Source organism: Lepidothrix coronata, unplaced genomic scaffold (genome assembly GCF_001604755.1).
Source record: "Lepidothrix coronata isolate B3197 unplaced genomic scaffold, Lepidothrix_coronata-1.0 Scaffold143, whole genome shotgun sequence".
Taxonomy (NCBI): Eukaryota; Metazoa; Chordata; class Aves; order Passeriformes; family Pipridae; genus Lepidothrix; species Lepidothrix coronata.
Window position 1 is genome coordinate 2,094,482 of NW_016690323.1, and position 21,815 is coordinate 2,116,296.

The 21,815-nt window shown below is 40.1% G+C and overlaps 1 protein-coding gene and 1 long non-coding RNA gene across 2 annotated transcripts in view; one reads left to right on the forward strand and one right to left on the reverse strand.

Moving 5' to 3' along the window:
* VWA8 (von Willebrand factor A domain containing 8) overlaps positions 1-18,464 on the reverse strand; it is a 182,055-nt gene extending 163,591 nt beyond the window's left edge. The window contains exons 1-2 of the mRNA XM_017827812.1: positions 18,305-18,464; positions 6,071-6,148 (exon numbers count right to left, since the gene is read on the reverse strand). Coding sequence (XP_017683301.1) covers positions 6,071-6,148; positions 18,305-18,449 — 223 coding nt within the window. The 5' untranslated portion in view covers positions 18,450-18,464. The remainder of the gene's footprint in view (positions 1-6,070; positions 6,149-18,304) is intronic.
* On the forward strand, positions 1,095-11,642 carry LOC108503656. The gene is made up of 3 exons (XR_001876889.1): positions 1,095-1,160; positions 8,013-8,022; positions 11,632-11,642. It is a non-coding gene; the product is annotated as an uncharacterized LOC108503656 (long non-coding RNA).
* Positions 18,465-21,815: the final 3,351 nt, after the last annotated feature.

Sequence of the window (21,815 nt, forward strand, 5' to 3'; positions counted from 1 at the left end):
TAATGCGGTTACATCACAGACAGTTTTCACTGGAATACTATTTTTCCTCATAAATTTTTCATGGAAACTGTCTTCATTCCAAAAATTTTTGTTCTTGCGGTGGTAAGGAAATAAGTTGCGAGTCTTTGCAGGGGCTTAGAAAGGGGGAAGTTACTTCTTGGATGAGACCATAAACTCATAGATTAATTCCTCTGAGTTGATTGCTTCAGTTCTACATAGATAAATCATATTTCTTCATGTAAATTAAAAGATAATATAAAGGAAACATGTAAAACCAAATAGCTTTCTGGAAGAAACCCTGAATGGGATTCAGAAAACTATGTTTCTCTTAGTGACACATAAACATGGAATAAACGAAACTATTCTTAGCTGGATGTACAACTCATAGAGAAACACACAGTCAGAGCAGTTATCTGTAGCCCAGACTCCCACTGGAGGGTCATACTGCTTTAAGGTGCAACTGCTCAGTTCAGCACTGAAAAGTATGAGAGATTCTAGAAAAAAGCAAGAAAAATTACCAAAATAAATTGGAATTCAGTTCAGAAAATAAATAACTGTTTTCCAATATGCAAGACAGAACCACCACGAAGAAAAAAGTTATCTGTATATCATGGTTATGCTAGATAAAATAAGACCCAAGGGAACTGAAAGTATGCCTCGAAAGACCTAAATGAGGTATTTGAACAAGCTTTCGTCACAAAAGAATCATTAATTACTGGAGCAAAGTGTGCAGAGAGGTTGTGAAATCCATGTCACCATCACATCTTAAGAACAAGGATGACAAACATCTCTCAGGAATGGTTCAGATTCAGCTGACCTTGCTTTGAGGCACATGATTCTCTGAGCTCCACCTGAGACCTTTGCTGTAGGTTTCCATGTCCCTGTATCTCCCTGTGCCTCACTCTCAGTACAGACAAAACAGGGATAATGATGCAAAATGTTCAGAACTCTACTGACAAAAAGACCACCATTTCAGATTCTGGATGAGGTCGTAACACCCAAATAACAGTTGGAAGCCTACATGAAATGTAGTGTTGAAATAATCACCATCTCTAACAGAAGACATCTTCCCTGAGGCTAGGAATGAAGTACTTACAGGATATTCTGAGTTCGAAGGGTCCCACAAGGCTCATGCAGTCCAACTCTTAAGTGAATGGCCCGTATGGAGATCAAACCCGTAACCTTGGTGATATTAGCACCATGCCCTAACCAGCTGAGCTAATCTCAGGAACTATGCAATGACTTAATCTTTTGTTAGCACAACATTACAGTCATACTGCAATACAACCTGTCTCTATAATGTGTTGCACTCTGACACTCAGATGTAAAGTTAGCATGGAGCAGAATGAACACACATTCCAGTGCAAATCTGAACCTATTCTGAGCAAAAACTGAACGTACACTTGTCCTGGCTTTGGTATGTGGTGCACGCCATCCTGTGAAAAGGACACAGAGTCATCTTACTCTTTTGCTGAAGAATAAATAAACAGAAACTGCTGACACCACTGAGCCTATTAAAGAGAAATAATCCCGATTTCCTCAACAGTAGAACAATTTCAAGCACAGTAATCCATTTAGTGCTACCTTCTTTGTATCTCATTATTATGTGCACAAACATTCTGTTTAAATTCCTCACGACAATCACTGTTTCATATATTTCAACTGAAAAAAAACTAATAGAATTTCTCACTTAATCCCCTGTACACACGCACGTCCCTTTTGATCACACATTGAAGAGGGCGCTAAGACTCAGGACATCTGGCACAAAACCATGCACTGTTTGAAATTAATCTTGCACAATTCAATGCAGCTACATGTAACATGACTACAGTCTCTCAAATGCACTTGCACCTTCACAGAGCAGCAAAGTCCTGTTGCAAGAGAACATCCCTTTCCCTGTCTTAATGAGGATTTGCCATCATTGAACGAAGTGTCCTGGAAGAGCTGTGTTAGGAATCGTTTTGTCAAAATTAATAAACACATGAAATGTCATTTTCATAACATTTCCAGAAACCATTAAGGAAAGCAGTGCATTGACATGAATTCAACATTAAAAAAAAAAATAATGTGCATTCTTGCAATTCAATTTTAGATCTAAACTATCACAGAAAGTCATACAAAATTTCTCCAAAGTAAAATTAAAGATACAATCGTGCTTTCAGGCATGGTGAGACTTTAAAAATATAGGGTTTATTTTTACTGATAAAAGAACGAGCAGTGCAAAAATAAGTGCCCTCTTTCTAGAATGTATCAGACAGTTATAACAGAAATCCCATTAATAAAATTCCCTTGTGTATGACTCATTTTTGCTTGTCACCTTTAAAAAGAATTCAGATTTTATGTACCTTTAATTATCATCTTCGAGAAAAAGCCATTTGTCAACAACAGCAAAACAAATTAATATTTAACATTAACACATAAAATGGAATATTTCATACCGAACTTGCTAGGCATCTAGCATAAAACCTGAAAAGCAAAGACATGAAAACATAGGGCAACCAGCAATACCTATCCTATCTGTTTCTGCAAAATATAATAAGGTGCAAAAATCAGTTAAAAATCAATCTAATTTAGTAATAGAAAAAAAACACATTTTTTTGTAGCAATTATGTGACAAAATGACAAATGTGAAGTTTTGTAGGTACTTAACACATTTACCTTCCTCATTGTGTTATGATTTCTTCAGATTTTTAAGGCTATTTTTAAGCCTAGAATAACAATGCTGAGTTAAGAATAAGTTATAACATCCCTAAAATCTGCTGCAAATTATAGATGTGCACTTTCAACAACACGGCTTTTATGTGGCAGAAGAAAAAAGCGGAAACATTTTATTTTACACAAAAGATAGGCTAGAAAACAATATCATATGCGATACTAATAAATGAACTGTAACTGCTTCAATTCCCTCCTATTAGTTCTTACTCCACTACAACCACTGCAATGTCTGAGACCTTTTCAGGAATATTTCCCACTTATGAAGATAATGTAATTATTTCTAGTCTTAGTTTAAAAGAAATCATGTAAGTACTTTCTCATTTAAATGTAATATTAATTACAAAAAAAATTCAAAATATATGACATTTTAGTTTATAAATTAGTACATACATGCATAAATTGTGTTCATCTGTTTTACACCAAAACAACTTGTATCTACAGCATTCACAAAGAAAAACAAAAACTACTCTTAAAAGAACAAAAAAAGTGTTAAGTAAAGCACATACTCTCTAAATATCTCATAAAGAGATGATAATCAATATGGAGTGAACACAACCTACTTCACTTCAGGAATATAACTTTGTTCTCCATAGTAACATTACCAAAGAACTTGAACACTAAGAGATAAAAAAAATTCCTAAGTTTAAATGTACCAATAAACTGTATTTAAGTATTTTAAATATATTTTATGCTATTAAATACATTATTATTCTACTTTACTAAATTTTAACTCATTTAATAGTTAAGTTTACAAGCAAAGTTTTGTACCTTAAGTAATCCTACTGTCAGTACAATACTGATGAACAAGAGTATCCCAAGCATGACACAAGTTCCTTTCAGTTATGATTACGAAGAGAAACAAAATAATATATATGTTCTAATAAATGTTACATTTTGTTTTGATATCAGATTTTAGCTAAGATCTCATAATTCTGTAGAGTTCCATATTTAATAACCTTTTTGCTATCAGTTTTCAACCACTTTTTCCTTCTTATAATCATTAACTACAAAAATTTCTCCTTTCATTCTTCCAAATGCTTTTATAATTCTCTTACCTTCTCAGAAAGAGATGTTGCTAGAGTAACTTACAGTTAACATTTACCTTGCTGAAAAGTGCAGATTGAACAAAACATGTAATAGTGACTGGGAAGGCATTGTTAAAACTAACACATTCGGTACAGCAAACAAAACCAGAAAGCAAAACAATCTACAAGAATTATAAATAAGTGAAATGGATCACATCAGTCATTAGCATAGACAACCGATGTCCTTTGTGATCAAAATGAGAAAAGAAGCATACAAAATAAAGGGTGAAAAGCAAAAATCTATCCTTTAAGGAGCTACAAAAAGTAGTAATACAGAGCAGCATATGAAAAGTAATAATACAGAGCAGCATTTCTCAACCATTTGGCTGCATTCCCAGGGAACTCATGAGGTATGGGAATTGTCATTACAGTCTAAAAAAGAAACCCTTTCCTCATAGGCTACCCTGTAACAGCAAGAGCTGGCACATGGCATTGGAAATTTTTGTTACCTTAGATCACCTGGTAGGGAAGTGACAGTGTGATGCTTACTGGGGTATGAGAATTAAGCAGCCCACAATCCAGATGCAGATCAGTGATCTGGCCCACCAGACTAATGGCAGATTTCACACAAGTCAGACTGAAAGCAAACCAAACCTTCCTCTTTGTATTGCTCTCTGAGCAACCTAATCTAGCTGAAGATGTCCCTGCTCATTGCTGGGGGTGTTGGACTAGATGGTCTTTAAAGGCCCCTTCCAATACAAGCCATTCTATGACTCTATATTTCTGCTACACCTCTCAAAGGGCAAATATTTCAGAAGAAATGCTGCATGACAGAATAGTGGTAAGAAACAAACATATCAGTAGTAACATAGGTCTACCATCCCACAGTTGGGATGGCACCTTTCAAAATCATGAAGCACAGAAACACAGAACAGTTGAAGCTGTAAGGGACCTCTGCATGTCATCTTGTCCAACCCTCCTGCTCAAGCAGGATCACCTAATGCCTGTCTGATGAACCGCAGCACCATTGTCCAAGAAAATTACAAACTTTCACGCAGCAGCTCTCGCCCTTTCTGACACTGTACCAGCAGCATTCCCTGTACACCTGTAACATCCCTTTTGCCCTCAATCTCTTTCTCCCAGCAGGTACCTGCCATCCTGCCAGATGTGCAGTGGCAAGTCCCTTGTTGATATTATCAATGCCATCTTTCTAAAAGGCCAAAGAAAACCCAGTGCCCCAGTTTTCTTGGTGTCTGAGTCAAAATGTCATGGAATGAATTTAGACATACTGGAAAGCAAATCCACTTCAAGTGAATGGCTACACTCACTATTCATCTGTAGAACTTTTCAAGCCCAGCAAGGACAGTAATTGGGAGTTCTTGGTGCTTGTCCTTGTCTATGCATAGTATAAGACATGCATACCCCTTCAGAATGCCATTTGTGCTTGGTTTTGGTCTGCAAATTTATCTGAATGGAAAATCAGGTTTTGGTGAGTGTTTTTTAATTTGCATTTTGGACATCCAGCAGCCTATATGTGAAAGTGTTGAACAAATAGCAACTGATCATTTTGGATCCTCAGGAAACATTTTCCTGTACTGTACTACGAAATGCCACAACACAAGCATGATTCACTTGCTGATCCATGGTGCAAAAGAAAAAGCTCAAGAAGCGTGTATTCTCAATCAACAATCAGGAAATAAGGATGGCTGCAGATCCATGACATTTTTAATAAGGTATCAAAACATAATGCGAATTAATTTGTAAGTACATGTATGTGCATTCTTAATGTGTGTAACTAGCTGTGTCTTTTGTATTTGACAGCATTTTTCATCACTATGCAATTGACTTCTCATTAACTTTGATGGATTGTGAAGATCTGTATGTTTGCTGACAACAATAACATGACAATCTGGGAATACTAAATATCACAGCAGAAAAACACCATACATCTGCCAAACTCCTAGGACATATAATTACAATGCAATTGAATGATAATTCTAAACTGCCACAGTTTTACGACCAAACAATTTGAGATTATTTTTAGAAGTAATTTCTGGATAGGAACCCTTTTCAACAAAATAATTAAACATACACAAATGATCCTTTTACTATCCTACTGACCAGTGGAACAAGTTACATTCAAAGTTAAGAGATTCCTATACAATCAGCTGACCAGAGATATACTCAGCAAAGACAGCCTTCTCCAAATTTCCTGCTTTTTCAAAATATATTTCTTAGATAATTTCAGTAAAGTCTGTGGGGTGATTGAGTGAGTAGAAGTTTTCTGAATAAAGTCTTGAACCTCATTCAAAAAGAAAGCAGATTCTTACTGTAGTTCTGTGGAACAAGTTCTGGGTTCTTCGGTGTTTTGAGTTTAAAAGACACATCTCCAATAGTGACAGTATCACCTAAAAAAAAAGAAAAGAAGTCTTTTAGTTCTCAGATACTTCAGATACTTTCTAAGAGCCTAAAGTCCTTAAAATTAAAAACATAGGCCTGCTGTGGTAAGGCTGACTGTGTGTTCACAAAGCAGCCTCTAATGTGTTTGTGTTTATTAATTAGGCTCTGCTGCTTTTCCACAGATCAGGTACCTGGACAATTTGCATTTAATTTATATTCCTTGACTGTTTTGTTTTTTTTTGTTATAACCATACATTACTTTGTTGGGACCTATGGAATTCAAGCTCAGTGTAGAACCCCATTCCAGCTACCATTGTTGATTTACTGAAATTAAATCTTCAGCACATTTGCCTGCAGAATGACCAATGAGAAACACCTGTAGGGTGATAATCTTCCTGAGCTTTCAAGCAGCCTGAAACAGTATCTGTTGGAGGTACAAAATGACAGATTCATGCCAGTGGGCTCTTCCTGCATTCCCTGACTACATGGCTGCAGAACCTGGCACCTTTCCAAGGTTTGAGAGGTCTCAAGCATTTCTTGCTCTGGATTTTGCCAAACCTAGAGCATCTGGACAGTTTATTTACTGGTCTCTTACTATGATCTGCCTGTCTTATCTATCTTTCTGCAGCCATAGGCTTGAATTAAATTTCTTCTTTCTTTCTCGTGAAAATCAAAAGTGAAAACTAGTTTGCAGTCAGGATGGGTGAGCACCAAGGCAGCAGCAGTCACACAAAAAAACAGCACAACACCCAAATCCCAAGAAAATGAGCTGTAGACTGGTAACAAACCTGAAGATTATTTTTTTCAAGAGACAATCTGGGCTACATAAATGAGTTCAGAAGCACCATGAAACTAAAATTACTCTAGTTAAATGACGTTTTTTTCCATGACTGGTGCTGAAGATAACACCACCTCCAGTGCTCAATTGACACTGTAGTGCGTGCATGAGGATGGAGAGGACTACTGGAGTAAGACTGCTGCACAGGGGTGTAGTTTTGCCACAGCACTGTGATTACATTACCTTTCCATGAACTGAGGCCAAGTTTTGGAACTGTCTTTTGTGTTTGTGCTTTTCTCAAAAATAAGATGTATAAAGTACAGAGATCACAAACAAGATCCAACTTTAAAAACTCTCTTGTAGATCTGCCCCTTGTCCTACTCTATCCAAGAGGACTCAGTCTACAGCACCGTGGAGGGAGTCAAACATTTTGGAAGACAAATGCTGGAACCAGAAAGGGAAATGCTGAAGAAGCCACTTGTCCAAATTAAGAGGTAACTAAAACTCCTTCCATACACACAGAAGCTCTCCTTTCAGTTAGCAGTGACTGTAGTTTTGCACTCAAAAGCCATTTTCTTCCAGCACACCCAGATGTTACTGCTCATCTCACAGGACTGAGAATCCCCAGGTCCTGACATGACTCACACAATCCATGGGAAAGGTTACACGTTTAGATTTATAGCAGCCAGAGGAGAATCACCTACAGTAACAAACAGCAAGCAGTAAAGAAAGGATTGTAGCTGATTTCCTCCCACATTGAAGGGCTTGACTTGCCAAGACTGGGATTCACAACCTGACATACATGCCTGAACATGGGTCTTTATGTGGCTTCTGAAGTATAAATAATCAGGGTCCCATTTTTTCCCTAAAATATTGGCAAAAGATAGTAAGCTGGTTATTGTTCCCACATTTTATGCAACAATACAGTGCTCCGATGGCTTGCCAGAAAGTGGGAGACAGGCAACAGCAGTACTGCCATATAAAAGATGAATAAGAATTCATCCCTGGTCCTAAGTGCAAGCAGCACCAAGCAGTTCCCACTTTCCATGCTAGAGCTAAGAACCCTTCTTTGGCTGATCTGTGCAAAAGCCCAGAGGCGGGATGGTCCTGGACAGAGCTGGGCTAAGCTAAGAATTAGGCAGCTGTCTAGGGCTATAGCTAATTTTCTGGCCTTTGCTGAATTTGCATTTCAAATGCACCAAAGAGTACTATGCCCTCTTCAGTGTGATGCATTCAAACTCACTCCAAAAGAAAGTTCTGCATTAGCTTAGGTCCCTGGCTCCCATTCTGGGAACTGTTACATATCTTAAATTAAGAGTCACTTAAATTTACTAACAACAGACTCAAGCACTGCAGGGAGTAATATCTAGTCTATGGCTCTCCTAGTGTTTTGCCCATTTCTCTAAGTTTTAAAGTAAGAAAAACTATTATTGCCTAAGCATTCTCTCCTTTTCTCTTTCTTCTGCTGCAGCTCCAATCACTTTCTCATTGGGGAACAGCTAAAGAGGATCATGGCAGGGCACCAACATTTTTTCCTCCACACCTTTCTAATCTGGGCTACTCATGGCGATGGGATGAGGGGAAGCAGTATGAGGAACAGCTGAGGTCACCTGGCTTGTTCAGCCTGGAGGACAGAAGACCAAGAGGAGACCTCATTGCAATCTGTAGCTTCCTCATGAGGGGAGGGGCAGGGGCAGGAACTGATCTCTTCTCTGTGGTGACCAGAGCAGCATGAAGCTGTGTCAGGGGAGATCTAAGAAAAGGTTCTTCACCTACAGGGTGGTTGGATACTGGAACAGGCTCCCCAGGGAAGTGGTCACAGCACCAAGCCTGACAGAATTCAGGAAGTGTTTGGACAACAGTCTCAAGCACATGGTATGATTCTTGAGGTGTTCTGTGCAGGGCCAGGAGTTGGACCTCAATGATCCTTGTGGGTCCCTTCCAACTCAGGATATTCTATGATTCTATGAAAATGTCTCCAAGTTGATGAAAACACCCTAGGAGCTCACTGCCTCCTGCAAAAGCTAGGAAGAATTTTAACATTCTAAAAAGAGCAGGTTGCCTTACATATTCTTAGGAAATTAGTGACAGTTTATTTTCTCTCCATTCCCCAGTCAACATGCAATGAGACCAGAATATATGATTAATTAGCTCCTAGCTGAAATCACCACAGCTCAAGTTGTAAATACTTTTTCGTGCATACACAGTCTTCCAAAACACAGTAGGGACAAGATGCCAAAACAACAAGATGTCAGACTTTTTCAATACGTTGGAATGATGATATCAACTACAGGACAGAATCTCAATTACTCAGTCTATTAGCACATAAGCTGAAAAGCTTTAGTTGATTTCCTGCACTCCCTAAAAAAAAAACAAATCACAACTGAGTTTGATCTAGGTGAAAAACAGAAAATCTATCTCTTCAGGTGGTATTTATCTCAGTCCCTAGTGCGCTAACCCTTGACCAGCACATCTAACTATGTCCAAAAATCCCACAGGTATTCCAGCCATCAATGGACTCTACAAACTTCCACGAAAAATGGGCTGGGAGGGAACTATATGTAAGATGTGGTGAGAGCCGAGCCCACAAAATCCCTAGGATACAGTCAGGGTATTCATCTTTTAATAGGTTTGTTGCTGCCTGGTGACAGATGTTGCCTCCAGCCTGCATCTGCCCAGAAAGCAAAAATATTAGCAGTGTTTAACAGAACTTCAAGCAATAATAAACCAAGACAGGAGAGTCCATTTTCCTAGCTAAATGAGCACAGGAAGGATTAGCCCACTAATCTTATCACACACTTCCACCTGGACTGTATTTTCTTGTCTCAATTTTTTTCTTCTGTACTTGTTTAAAAACTCATGTTTGGTTAGTCCATTTCCACTGCATTTCCAAACTCTTCGAACAGATATCTCATTCCAGACAGGCTCTTTCCAGTGTTTCACCAGCTGGCAAGGAACTGATAACAGTCTTCTCAGTAAAATGGTGGCATTAAATCAGCAAGACTCATAATTTGAGAGCACGTATCCCACATTGTTTGACTATGTGGTAAATTATGGAATAGCCTATATACTCCAATCCATCTCACAAGCTACTACCACACTACTGCGGACAAGGGCTATACACACAGGAGTTTGTGATGGAGACTTTGTAGCCTATATAAGGCTTGCTTAGGTAAGCAGTGAAATATGCTCCTGCTTTCTTGTTTCCCACACAGAAAACAGTAATCTTAGATACCACAGTCTTTGGGGAAAACAGTGAGAGACAGTGCCCCAAGGTACACAAAGAGGTATGGCTACTGAAACAAGACAAGCACTAAAGGGGGACATCTCATTCACGAGGCAGACAACATACAGAGAAAGCAGGTCTTTTAAGAGCCCGTGCAACATGGGTCAGAAATTGGCAGCACATAAAGATCACGACTCAGTAACAGGACTCTGAAGAGACTCTGGGAAAAAAAGTAGATATGAAAACAGCCTCAATACATGCAATGAGCTCTTTCTCCTGCATCTGGAATAGAAAGGTGTGAATTGCATCTCTGGCAATATGGAAATTCGAACATGCACAGTAACTGCAGTGCACTGAACCTGATGTTCTCTTCTTTAGACCTACACTTTAAGACAGAAACAATATCAATATCTATATCTGCTTTTTACAGTAACTAAGAAGGAAGGGCTCTTCAGGTGTGCAGACTTATTTTTTCCACTCAGTACACCATGGCCTAGGCTACTGAATAGAAAGGCAGCATCTCTAGCTCCCAGCCTCTGAGATGCAGAGGAGGCAGCCAGAGGCTGGGAAAGCACTTTGGCAGGGCACCCCTGCATGAACAACACCCTGTGCTTTTACTCTCCCCCCACATCTCCTACTCACTGTTCTCAATATGGAATAGTAGACTTGATGGACCTTTGTTCTGACGCACTGTGGATGACTTTATTTTAGAATCTCAGAAAGAAGGCTTCTCAAACATGCAGTCTTACTCTGGACTTGGCATGTTTGACTGGTCTTCTATTTGAAAGCTAGTAATTATCACACCAACTATCCCTCTTCTCCTCTCCACCTCCCACAAGACTATTTCCTAATCCTACTATTCATTCCTGTATGCTGAAAAGACACTGCTGTTTAAATTATTTTCAACACTGGTAATATCTGAAGATAAACAAGTTGCATCTCAACTACAAAGTAGAAAAAAGTTTTATTCTACTCACCATTTTTCTAGTAAAATAACACATTAAGAAAAAAGGAAATGAATACCTCTGAAAAGGCCATTTTTAAATAAATGCTACTGCAAAAAAACCCACCCTGAACAGATCTATACATGTATTTAGTTTTTTAAGTGACAACACAAATAGTTCCAGTCTCATGTGTAAACTGTATTTATATTATGAGGGTTTTTAGAAGACACTACAATGAAGCTTCAGGAACATTATGTTTTTAGGTCGCTGAATTTATTGCCTTTTGGCCTCTTTAGTCCTGAAAATATGTGAGGTTAATGGACTCTAACAATCATCTTGGTATATTACACATTCACTTGTACACAAACTATCCATCTGGTTTCAAAAGCCAACAACAGCAAGAGCATATTAAAACTGTGAAGGTGCTAAGCTCTGCTAATATGAATTTCTGTGTCGGAAAATCACACCTGTTAAAGGAAAGTCTGAAATCTGTATTATATTCAAATGTATATTTCCAGGTCTTCAGTTCATTCTAAAGTGAAGGAAAGGAGGAAAAAAACTCCTATGCTTTTAACTGATATTTATCCAGCATATTTCCATGAAGAAACAGAAAAGATTGTCCACCCTCACTTATCCTTGAAGAGTCATTTCATTTCATAGCAGCTCTTATTGGCTATCTTTATGGCTGCAAATATTATACAGTCACTGAGCAACACTGTCACCTATTCTGCATCACATATCAGTACTGGCAACCTCCCAAACACATAAGTAGGAGGGACAGAAACCTATTCCCTGCACTCACTAGGTTTGTTCCTCGACCACCACTGCTTTCACATATAGATGAGGTGAAGCTCAGCTGCTGCAGACAGGACACTGCAGACTGACAGCTGCTGCTGTCAAAATAGACGAAGGTTTACACAAAAAAACCTATCTCCAATCTAACCAAAAAAGTCCACCCCAGTTGCCCTTTTTTATGACCTCAAGTCTTTTCCTCTAAGAAACCAAAATAATTACTTCAAACATGAAATTTGAATACTACTCTATTTCTACTCAACATTCTTGTTAGACCTCCTCTTTTTTTAATTTTTAGTTTTGAAGCTAACGCTGGAGTTTTCAATTGTCTGTTTTAGGCTAATGATTGTCTTTACTAATTAAAATCCAAAGCATCATTAAACCAAAATATTGGTATTTACTCCAGGAAATGAATCTTTTCCTTCATTTTTCTGCATTAGTAGAAAATCGACAGCATGAACATGGAATCTTATCTGACATCCAGTCATGTAGAAAGCTTACAATCTTTACTTAGCAGAGAGCTTTTTTTTGTTTGGGCCAATAGCATACCTTGAAGGTGGGGAGTCTGATAGTGCTCAATTACAAAAGTGTAATGATGTGAAAAGTCAGTCTTAAATGTTTAATAGCATGATGATCTCCCATAGACTTGATATACAAATTTCGGAATATCTCTTCATAATACACTTACCATGTGAAAGAAGTGCTAAGATGTCCATTTCATCAATTACCAAAACACTTCAGAAATACTGGTGATCTTCTCCAACCCCCTGCTCAACATCATTTAACCTCCAAGAGAAGATCTGATGAGCTGTGGCTCTGTCTGACTGAATCTCAAAAACCTTCAAGGACGGATGTTCCACAGCCATTCTAGCCAACCTCTTCCCCTGCTGTACTATTCTCCTAACAAAAAGGTTTGTCCCACTGTCCAGTTCGAGCCTCCCAAACCCTAGTTTGTGATGAGTGCCTTTTGATATATTATCTGCTGCTATAGAGTTAGACTTAATCATTTTTGTAATTATAATTGTTAAGTTGCCAACAGATTTCTCCTCTGTTAGGCCTGTTGCAAAACAAACAAACCCACACCCCTCAGCTTCTCCTCAGCGTGAGGTGCTCTAGGTCCCTCATGATTTTGGTAACCCTCCAGCAGACTCCATCAGTTTCTCATTATCTCCTAAAATTGTGGAACCTGCAATTGGACTCAGCATTCCAGGCAGAGCCCCACCAGTGCTAGAGATGAACTCTCCCTTTGCTATTGCCCATGCTTCTAATGTAGTCCAGTCTGTGATTCACCTTAATTGCTATGAGGTGTTGGCTCATATTCAACTAGACATACACTGCAACCCCACAGCCTTTTCACCAAAGTTGCTACTCAGCCAGTCCCTCCCCAGTCTACAGTGGCACATAGCAAAACTTTAGTCCAGAGGCAGAACTTCATACTTCCTTTTCAACTTTCACAGATTAAAACCATGACACAGTTCTCAAGCTTATCAGAGTCCTTCCAGACTTAAGATCTGCACTCTGACAAGAGGGTAGGGATTTTGTCCCTACACACCAAATTGGGCTTTTACATTTCCGTTGTCTGTCCTTATTTGGACTTTTGTATGCTCCCTTTTTGTACTGTAGTTCATTGAGAAGTTCCCTGCTTGGCCAAGCAGGCCTCTTGCTACTGTGGAGTGGTTTATTCCTGAGCCATCTTTAAGTTTTCTTTAAAAATCTTCAAGCTCTCCTGTGCAGTTTTCCTCTTTGTGGTTGTTACACAAAGGATTCTACCTACCAATTTCCTGAGTAAGTGAAAACCTGCAGTCCATAAATCAAAGGATCCTAACTCTGCTGCTTACCTTCCCAGCCTTCCTCCAGATCTGCAACTCAATCACGTTCTGGTCACTGAAATCCAGCCTCCCACCTATGACCAAACTGGTCACAATTCTTTCCTACTTGAAAGCAGCAGATGAAGTGAAGAGTTAACCCTGACCAGTCTCTCTGGCATCTGTGTTACAAAATTTCCACCAATTTCCACTGCTCACAAGGTACCAAGAGTGCATACACAATGCCAGATTGCTCTCCTAGCTGACGTCCGCATGGCTGAAATCCCCCATGAGCATGAAAGCCTGAGTGGGAGGTTTCTGATAGCTGTCTGCATAAAGCCATATCAACTAGCTACTCTCAGTCACAGGGTAACAGATGCCTACCTCATCACCAGTGTTCCCTTTCAAATCTTCTGTAGCCAGTGCTACTTATGTGAAGAATTAGCTCAGAGTGTTTTAAAACTGTATGAAGATTCCTGAAGTACAGTTTACTCAGTGCAAAAAAACCCAGACTATCAATGTATTCTAAACAGAGCTTAGGTAAAAAATACATTAGTATAATTTCAACAGTGTATTTAAACTAAAAAGAATCTACAACTGAAAATCAATATGATTGTTTTTAAAACTTCCCATTTACAGAAAAGTTACCCAAAACTGACAAAACAGCTTTTAAATTCACTGTGGCATCTCTTACTACCCTGAGTTCCTGAGTTTGCTAAGCGGGTACAACTTCAATTTTATGCATTAAAATGGGCAGGACATGTAGAACACACCAATACGTATCAGGCCTGTAACAGTTGTTTAACAGGAAAAATTAAATTTTGAACAACTATTACATAATAAAACTCAGAAACAATATACTAACATCCACTCGTGGAACAACAGTGAAACCCTACCAAAGACTATACAACTTACCTGCCTGACAGATCATCCATTTGTTCCAGTTATATCTGCATATCTAATAAAATACACTATTTTTTCTACCACCAGTCTTTTCTCTCTTAAATGTTAGAATAATTTGAACCTAAGTCGGCATAACTCTGCCAACTTTCAGACAACTGGCTTTGAAAATTCCCATCTCCATTTGCTGCCTTCTCAGTTGCGCTGACGCAACAGCTGTTCATAAGGCCTCACCGTAAATCAAATCCCTGGAATCGTTTCAGTCACCACAATGCAGCCCCCGTACAACTCCCTGTACAACTACGGAGGCAACGAACAATTACAGGAATGTTATGAGAGGCAAGAAAGAATGAAGTTTCTTAAATAAGTTTTGCCAGTGAAAAAAAATATTGCCAGAACCACACTCCCAGCTGCCAACATGTGAACTTCAACAAAGATAATGACACAGGTAAAGCTGGAAAAGGAAATGTGCTGGAAAGCACTTAAACCCACCATCCACCAGTTCCTTAGTCTTTACACAGTGATAGAACCAGAAAAAAAACCCACACACGGTCCAATTCATCGTCTTCTTTCAGATTATCTATCAATTTTTACCACAGTCACTTAGATCCAGTACACCAATGATTAACATTTTAGGATTCTGAAGTCTGACACAGTTTTCAGAAGTGACTGTGTTATACTCAGCAGTTACTCCCACACATATTACTGAGATCTTTTGGGTTTTAAGCAAAGGTTTGACTATGAACTGCAATTGACCAGGTTTTGGAAAGCACGGGAAGAGAACCTGAACAGGTAGAGCTGCAGAAAACAGTAAATGTACCTACTATATATATACTATACAGTATAAGTTACTTACTGTACATTGAGCAGCAAAGCATATGAGAGACCTTCCTTTGCCTTTGCTATTTGACTGGCAACGATTTTTATTTTTCCAGCTCTTCAGTTTACATCAAATTCAGCATTTGTTCCCACAAACCCCTTAAAGCACCTCTGAATCTGTGTATTCTGTCAGGATTTTTTTAAATATTCATATTATATACAGATTAAAATAATTAAATAACAATGAACTGAGTTATGTACAACTTCACTTTGTTAAGCTCATACTGCATTTAAAATAATTCATCACAAGTAACTCTGCAGTCTTGATTCTTTTCAATCTTTTAGAAGGAAACATGAAACTTGCATTAGAACTGATTTTGGCAGTCAGCCTTCTACAACATTTGCTACTATAAATTGTTTCCCTCATTAAATAAGTTGTGCAAACCCAAACTCTTCCTAAATATTCCCATTACCCTTTAGTCACGAAGTCCCTTTCACTTTGAGACTTCTCTTAAGCTTTACCATTAGGCAGGTCTAGCAATTCCTCCATGGCCCCCACTGAACCAGCAAGCCATATTCACTTTACAGACAGTGCCAAAAAGCTAAGCATGGCTTCTTCACATATAGCAGGAGAAAATTCGGCAACAGTTTCTCTCTTAGACTTAAAAGGTACCAGGACAGATAGTAAATCCAACTTGGGAGGGATGTCAGATCCAAGTTACTGGGTACACAACAATTTGCTGTTGAGTCTTTAACAGCTTCCAGCCTTTTCAGAAACATTTTGCTTATTTGTGGAAGAGACATGCAACCTCAACACTGCTTACAACAAGACTTTTATTTACAGCAGCTGCATAGAAAGTGCAAAAACATATGGTACAAAAAATTTCAGATCACCTCTTTGCAACTTCAGTGTCCTCATAGGAATGCTAGGGTCTGCAAGAGGACATGCAAACATTTTAAAAATTAATTAAAAAAAGAAAGAACACAAAACAAGAAAAAAACCAGTATTTTTACTATCAGGGTCCCAAATTCACAGAAACACAGGAAGCACTATAAAGAATGAGATGTCTCAGGTGTCAGGGGGGCAAATATCCCTAATATTATCTCTTAGCCTGCCTTTAATAAGCTACAAGGTTGTCTAGAGCTTTGAGACTTAAATCTTTCTGCCAAAACTCTTACCATCATTGATTGTAACTGGGAGCACTCCTATTATTCATACACATATAAAGTGTATTCATGAATATTGCTCAGTTAAACTCAATTACATGCCATAGCACATTTAAAATTATGAAGTATTTTCAGTAATGTCGCATTTGTTACTTTTCATGTTGCTAAATTTCTTGTTCTTAAGGTTACTCATCCCAACAAAGGGCTGAAAAGTGCTGAGCAACTTTCTTCGGGTGCTTGTTTCACTCATTGTTAACTTAATCCGTTTCACTTGTTTGATGCTAAATAATCCTATGGTTTTTAGTCCTTTTCACAATTAAAATATTTTCTATTCAAAAATTCTTGAAGGAATTTTATGGTTATCAATTCCTCAAAGACTTTCCTCTTGAGTAACTTTTGAGAAACTAAACAAAGAAATGAACAGGTCAACTAATAAACTTTAAAAAATAATAAAATGTAGAGATATGGGATTAAAGGGGTGTAATTAAAAGTGTTAGCAAGTACTCCACCATCAGAATCACTTGCTGTCATTCTATCTCCCTAATTTACAGCTACTCATCACTCGCTCTGTATTTAGGAGCTTTGTTGCTTTTGGCATTCATCCTAAAAAGTGTCAGCTACCACTGGCACGGGTCACCCTTTCCAAACACCACTTCTACTCTGCACAGGCCTGTCACCTGTCTCAAAGATCACCAGAGGATATTCCAGGGCAGTTCAGGTCATCCTTCACGGCATCTGCAAGCTCAAGGTCAGCGCTCTATTTCATTACCATACCCTGCAGGCACGCTCTGACATGCACCAGCCTCAGCAGCCCCTGACACAAACACTGAGGCTCTGCCTCAGCACAGGGCTGAAGCCGCTCGATGCAGAGACAGAAAGTATGGTAAGCTGTAACATGCTCTACAGAGGAGAGCTGTTATCATAGGTACAGGCTGTGGGGCTGTTCCTTGCTTCAGTGTGGATGAAACACTGGGACGAGACACTATGATGAGCCACATTAAGCATCCCAGCAAGCCTGTGACTGAACTCTGGCCTTTACACTCATGCTAGAGAATCACAGAATCAACCAGGTTGGAAAAGACCTCTGAGATCATCAAGTCCAACCTATGGCCGAACACCACCACGTCAACCAGACCATGGTGCTGAATGTCACATCCAGTCTTTTCTTAAACACCTGCAGGGACGGTGACTCCACCACCTCCCTGGGTAGCCCATTCCAATATCTAATCACCCTTTCAGTGAAGAAATTCTTCCCTATGTCCAACCTAAACCTCCCCTGGCACAGCTTGAGGCAATGCCCTCTTGTGCTGTCACTTGCTGCCTAGGAGACGAGACCGACCCCCATTTGGCTAAAACCTCCTTTCAGGCAGCTGTAGAGAGCGATAAGGTCACCCCTGAACCTCCTTCTCTCCAGGCTCAAAACCACGAGCTCCCTCAGCCGCTCCTCACAGGACTTGTGCTCCAGACCCTTCACCAGCTCGGCCGCCCCTCTCCGGACCCGCCACACTCGCGAGCTGCGGCACAGGGGCGGCAGCGCAGTCCGGACAAACCCGAGTCCACGGGGCGGTACCTCCCGCCGGCCTCCCCCGAGCCTGGCTGCGAGCAGAGCGCGGCTGCCCGAGACCCCGCGGCGGTGCCAGCGCTGGGCGCTGTGGCCGGGGCAGGAGCTGCGGGGGAAGCTGCGGGGGCAGCTGCGGGGGCCGGGCCAGGGGGGGCCCGGGGTGGTTGGTTACCTGAGCTATGCAGCGCCCTGACCTCGGGGCGGCTGCACCGCGCCGCCGCCGCGCCGCCGCCCAGCACCTGCCGTAGGAGCAGGCGGACTCTGCGCGCAGCGGGACCCCCGGGCCCGCCGCCCAGGCACAGCACCCGAGACTGCATGGAGACCGCGGGCAGGCACGGAGAGCCGCGGGCACACGGACCGCCGCCGCGGCCCGGCCGAGCCCGGGGAACGGAAAGCGCCGCCGCACAAAGTCCCGCCGGAAACCAGTGCCGGGCGGGCAGGGGCCGGTCCTGCTGCGCTGCCGGGGCGTGGGATAGCGGGGATACCGGGAGGGACTCCCGCGGCCCCGGCTGCGCCCCAGCGGTGCGGGGACCCGGCCAGAGAGGGCGGCCATGGCCCGAGACCCCGGTGTGTTCAGTCGAGAGGGCTGGGGCGTCAGCTACACGGACGGCTCGTTTTCTTTCTATAAGAGACGCTGAACTCCATAGGTGGAAACGGTTAAAACAGCCTGGAAAGCGAGGCGTGGGCAGCGGTGGCTGAGGTAGATGCGTGCGCCAAAGGTATTTCCTACCTCTGATTTCTTACATCCCGCTGCACTCATAGGCCCATGTGCCCCAGTGCCGCCCCTCACCTCTGCTCTCGGTATTCAGTCATTTTGTACTTCCAGAGGAATTTGAACCAACTCACTCCGGAGTGACTTTTGGCACATGCATGGCGTAGATGTGAGGTTTTTGTGAAGGGTGATGTTACAAAAATAGATTTCAAAACTGACTTGTTTCAGCCAAAGGTAGTGCTCTCGGATCTATGTAAAAGCTCGGTAGTAAATTTTAGAATAATTTGTGAAAGGCTGAAGCTTTCACGATAAAGAGCTAAGCCTAGTATCAAGAAAAATCCAGTTGAGACTTGAATCTCAGCACCAGTAAAAGGATGCTGAGAGAGCATTGGAGAGATAGAAGCCAGAGTCAACCACTGTCTTTATCGCCTGTACTTCAGTTTTCAGATATCTCAATGTCCATGTGGCTGTGAGAATTTGCTCCAGTAAATCTCCCATTTGTGTTTTCAGCATTGAACAATTATCCCAAAGGGCGGTCATTACAGTGTGATTTAAGCATCTGTTTAAACATAGACAACTTAGACTTCTAAGCCCCCGTAAGGTATTATGAATGTTGATCTAGACCTACATGCATTTCTGCAGCTCAGTGTCAGGTGCTTTAAACACTTATGAGAGGTGAAATCTCACAATTTTCAGCATTTCCTGTTGGCTAGAGTGTTAGTTGAGTATAATTTCTATTCTTAGTACCTAATATAGGTCTATGAACCTGCGTTCTTGGTCTAAGGCAGGATAAACTAAATTAAAACATCCTTTTATGGATATTGCCCTAATTTCTTGTAAGCTGAAGATTGCAAATGCTGGAGGCTAAAGATAGGCTAAGTAACAAGAAGGTTTGCTGGAACAAAGTAAAACGCCAGTGAGGCAAAATAATAATGGAATAACTTATGAATGTATCTTAGCACTCTGGGATATTAAATTAGAAAACTACATTGATATTCTCTGTCATATCTATACAAAAAATAATAAATGGTAATAATCACTTGCTTATCTGTCACTATTTAAAACCATCCCCTGAATGCTAAATAGGTTTTATGCTATGCTGAAAATAATGAGGCATTTCAAAGTTTTGTATACATTCATGGTAATTTCCAACTGTGAACATCCTTTTGCCTCTGTGTGTGTGTATATATATACACCTGTCAAGCAAAATGCTTTAAATTGCAGCCCTTTCTGAGTCATTTGTCTGTAAAATTTTTTGCTTTTTAGAGCATTGCCTTAAAATTCTGAATTAATCAGCTTTTCCAAAACTTCAAATTCAGCCTTGACTTCATCCTCCAACTTTCCACTCGCAGCAACAGAAAACTATATTTACTGATTTTCAAACTGTTTCTGTGAAACATATAATGGAAACATTGTTATCTCTGTGCATAATGATGGGTAGGATAGTTTTCTTGCATGTGTACATGTATGCACGTGTACACAAACAGTTGCACAACTTGAATGTTGCATTGTTTTTGGGCCATACTGTCAGACCTGTCACCACTCAAGATTTAATACAATAGTGTGAATGTATAGAATCTACCTTTTTCGTGTATATACATGTGAAATTTTATCTGACTATACAATATTACATTATTGCTTGAACATGGCATCTGCTTTGTTTGCTAGTCATACATGCTTTACATATCTGGTACTTGCTCAATCCTCTCTATGAAAAGCATGATTCTGTCAGTGGTTCAGTGCTGTCATGAAGTGGAAGGATTTAGCAGTCTGCATCTGCTGTGTTTGTGAAGGCTTTCGCAGATCATTTACAGCATCGGTAACAAACAGCGATTTCATATTTTCATTCCCTGGCTTAACAGCACTCTTATTTGGAACGTCAAGTTTCTTAACAAAAATACTTTTCCTTTGATTAAACAGAAAAGAACTTACTCTGAAAAGTGAGAGCTCTAAAAGAATCCCTCTGAGTTGACAGTTTCCAGACTGTTCTCTCCAGTAGCTGTCAACTACTTTGCTGTGTAGCTCTAGCTGCAAGACTAAATTAGACACAGGTGCAGACTGTAAAGAACAATGCATCATCTCTGCCTAGTTGTATTCAATTCTCCTACACAAGAACAGAGAAGACTGCTGAGATGAAATCCTGGCTTCATCTTTGTAGGAAATCTCCCACTCAATGCAGTGAGGCCTGAATTTTACCCAAAATGGTCGGGCTGAACTACAGTAAGTCAGTCTTCATTTACTGTTAAATCTTGGTCTAAAGGCTAGGTCTAACATTAATCTCCTTTGAAGATATGTCCAGAAAATGTGAAGAGACAAAAAAGAAGTCTCTCAGAATTCATACCATTCCCTAGTGGTGTAGGTTCCATCTGGCAATACTAACAGAGAAAGTCAAGCCATTGAGGCAGGCCTTGCCGACGAATACTTTTCCTGAGATCAAGAGGTTACTTTTGGGGGGTTTTGTTCATTTTGTTTGTTTGTTTTTGTGAGGCAAAATTAGTTTCCTTGGTTTAAAACTTATAGTTGTTTTCCCAAATTATCTGTAGCCACTGATGTCTTGCTTTAGATACTAGATGTAGAGAGAGTCTGGCTTGTTTTCTTCTGTTGTGTGTGACTTTTGAACAAATACAAGTACTAATTTCCATGGAGCCACTCTAATTCACTATAATGAGCCTTTGTAATACCAGAAGGTGCTTCTCTTGTATGAAATTGATTGGGAACAATATAAATCAAATCAAAATGGAAATGCACAGCTGTTCCTTTGTTGACCTGAATCCTAAATTTGTCCCCTAGTTTAATCCAAGTTGATATTAAAAAAATGGATTCACCAATAAGATACCAAGATTCTAATGTAAACTGTCTTATCTCGTGGTTCTTGCTAAACTGACTTTCATTCATAATGTCTTTCTTTGTATCTAATGATTATTAGAATCTCTACCTCTTCCCTCTGCACTATTATAAAACAGCAAGAATT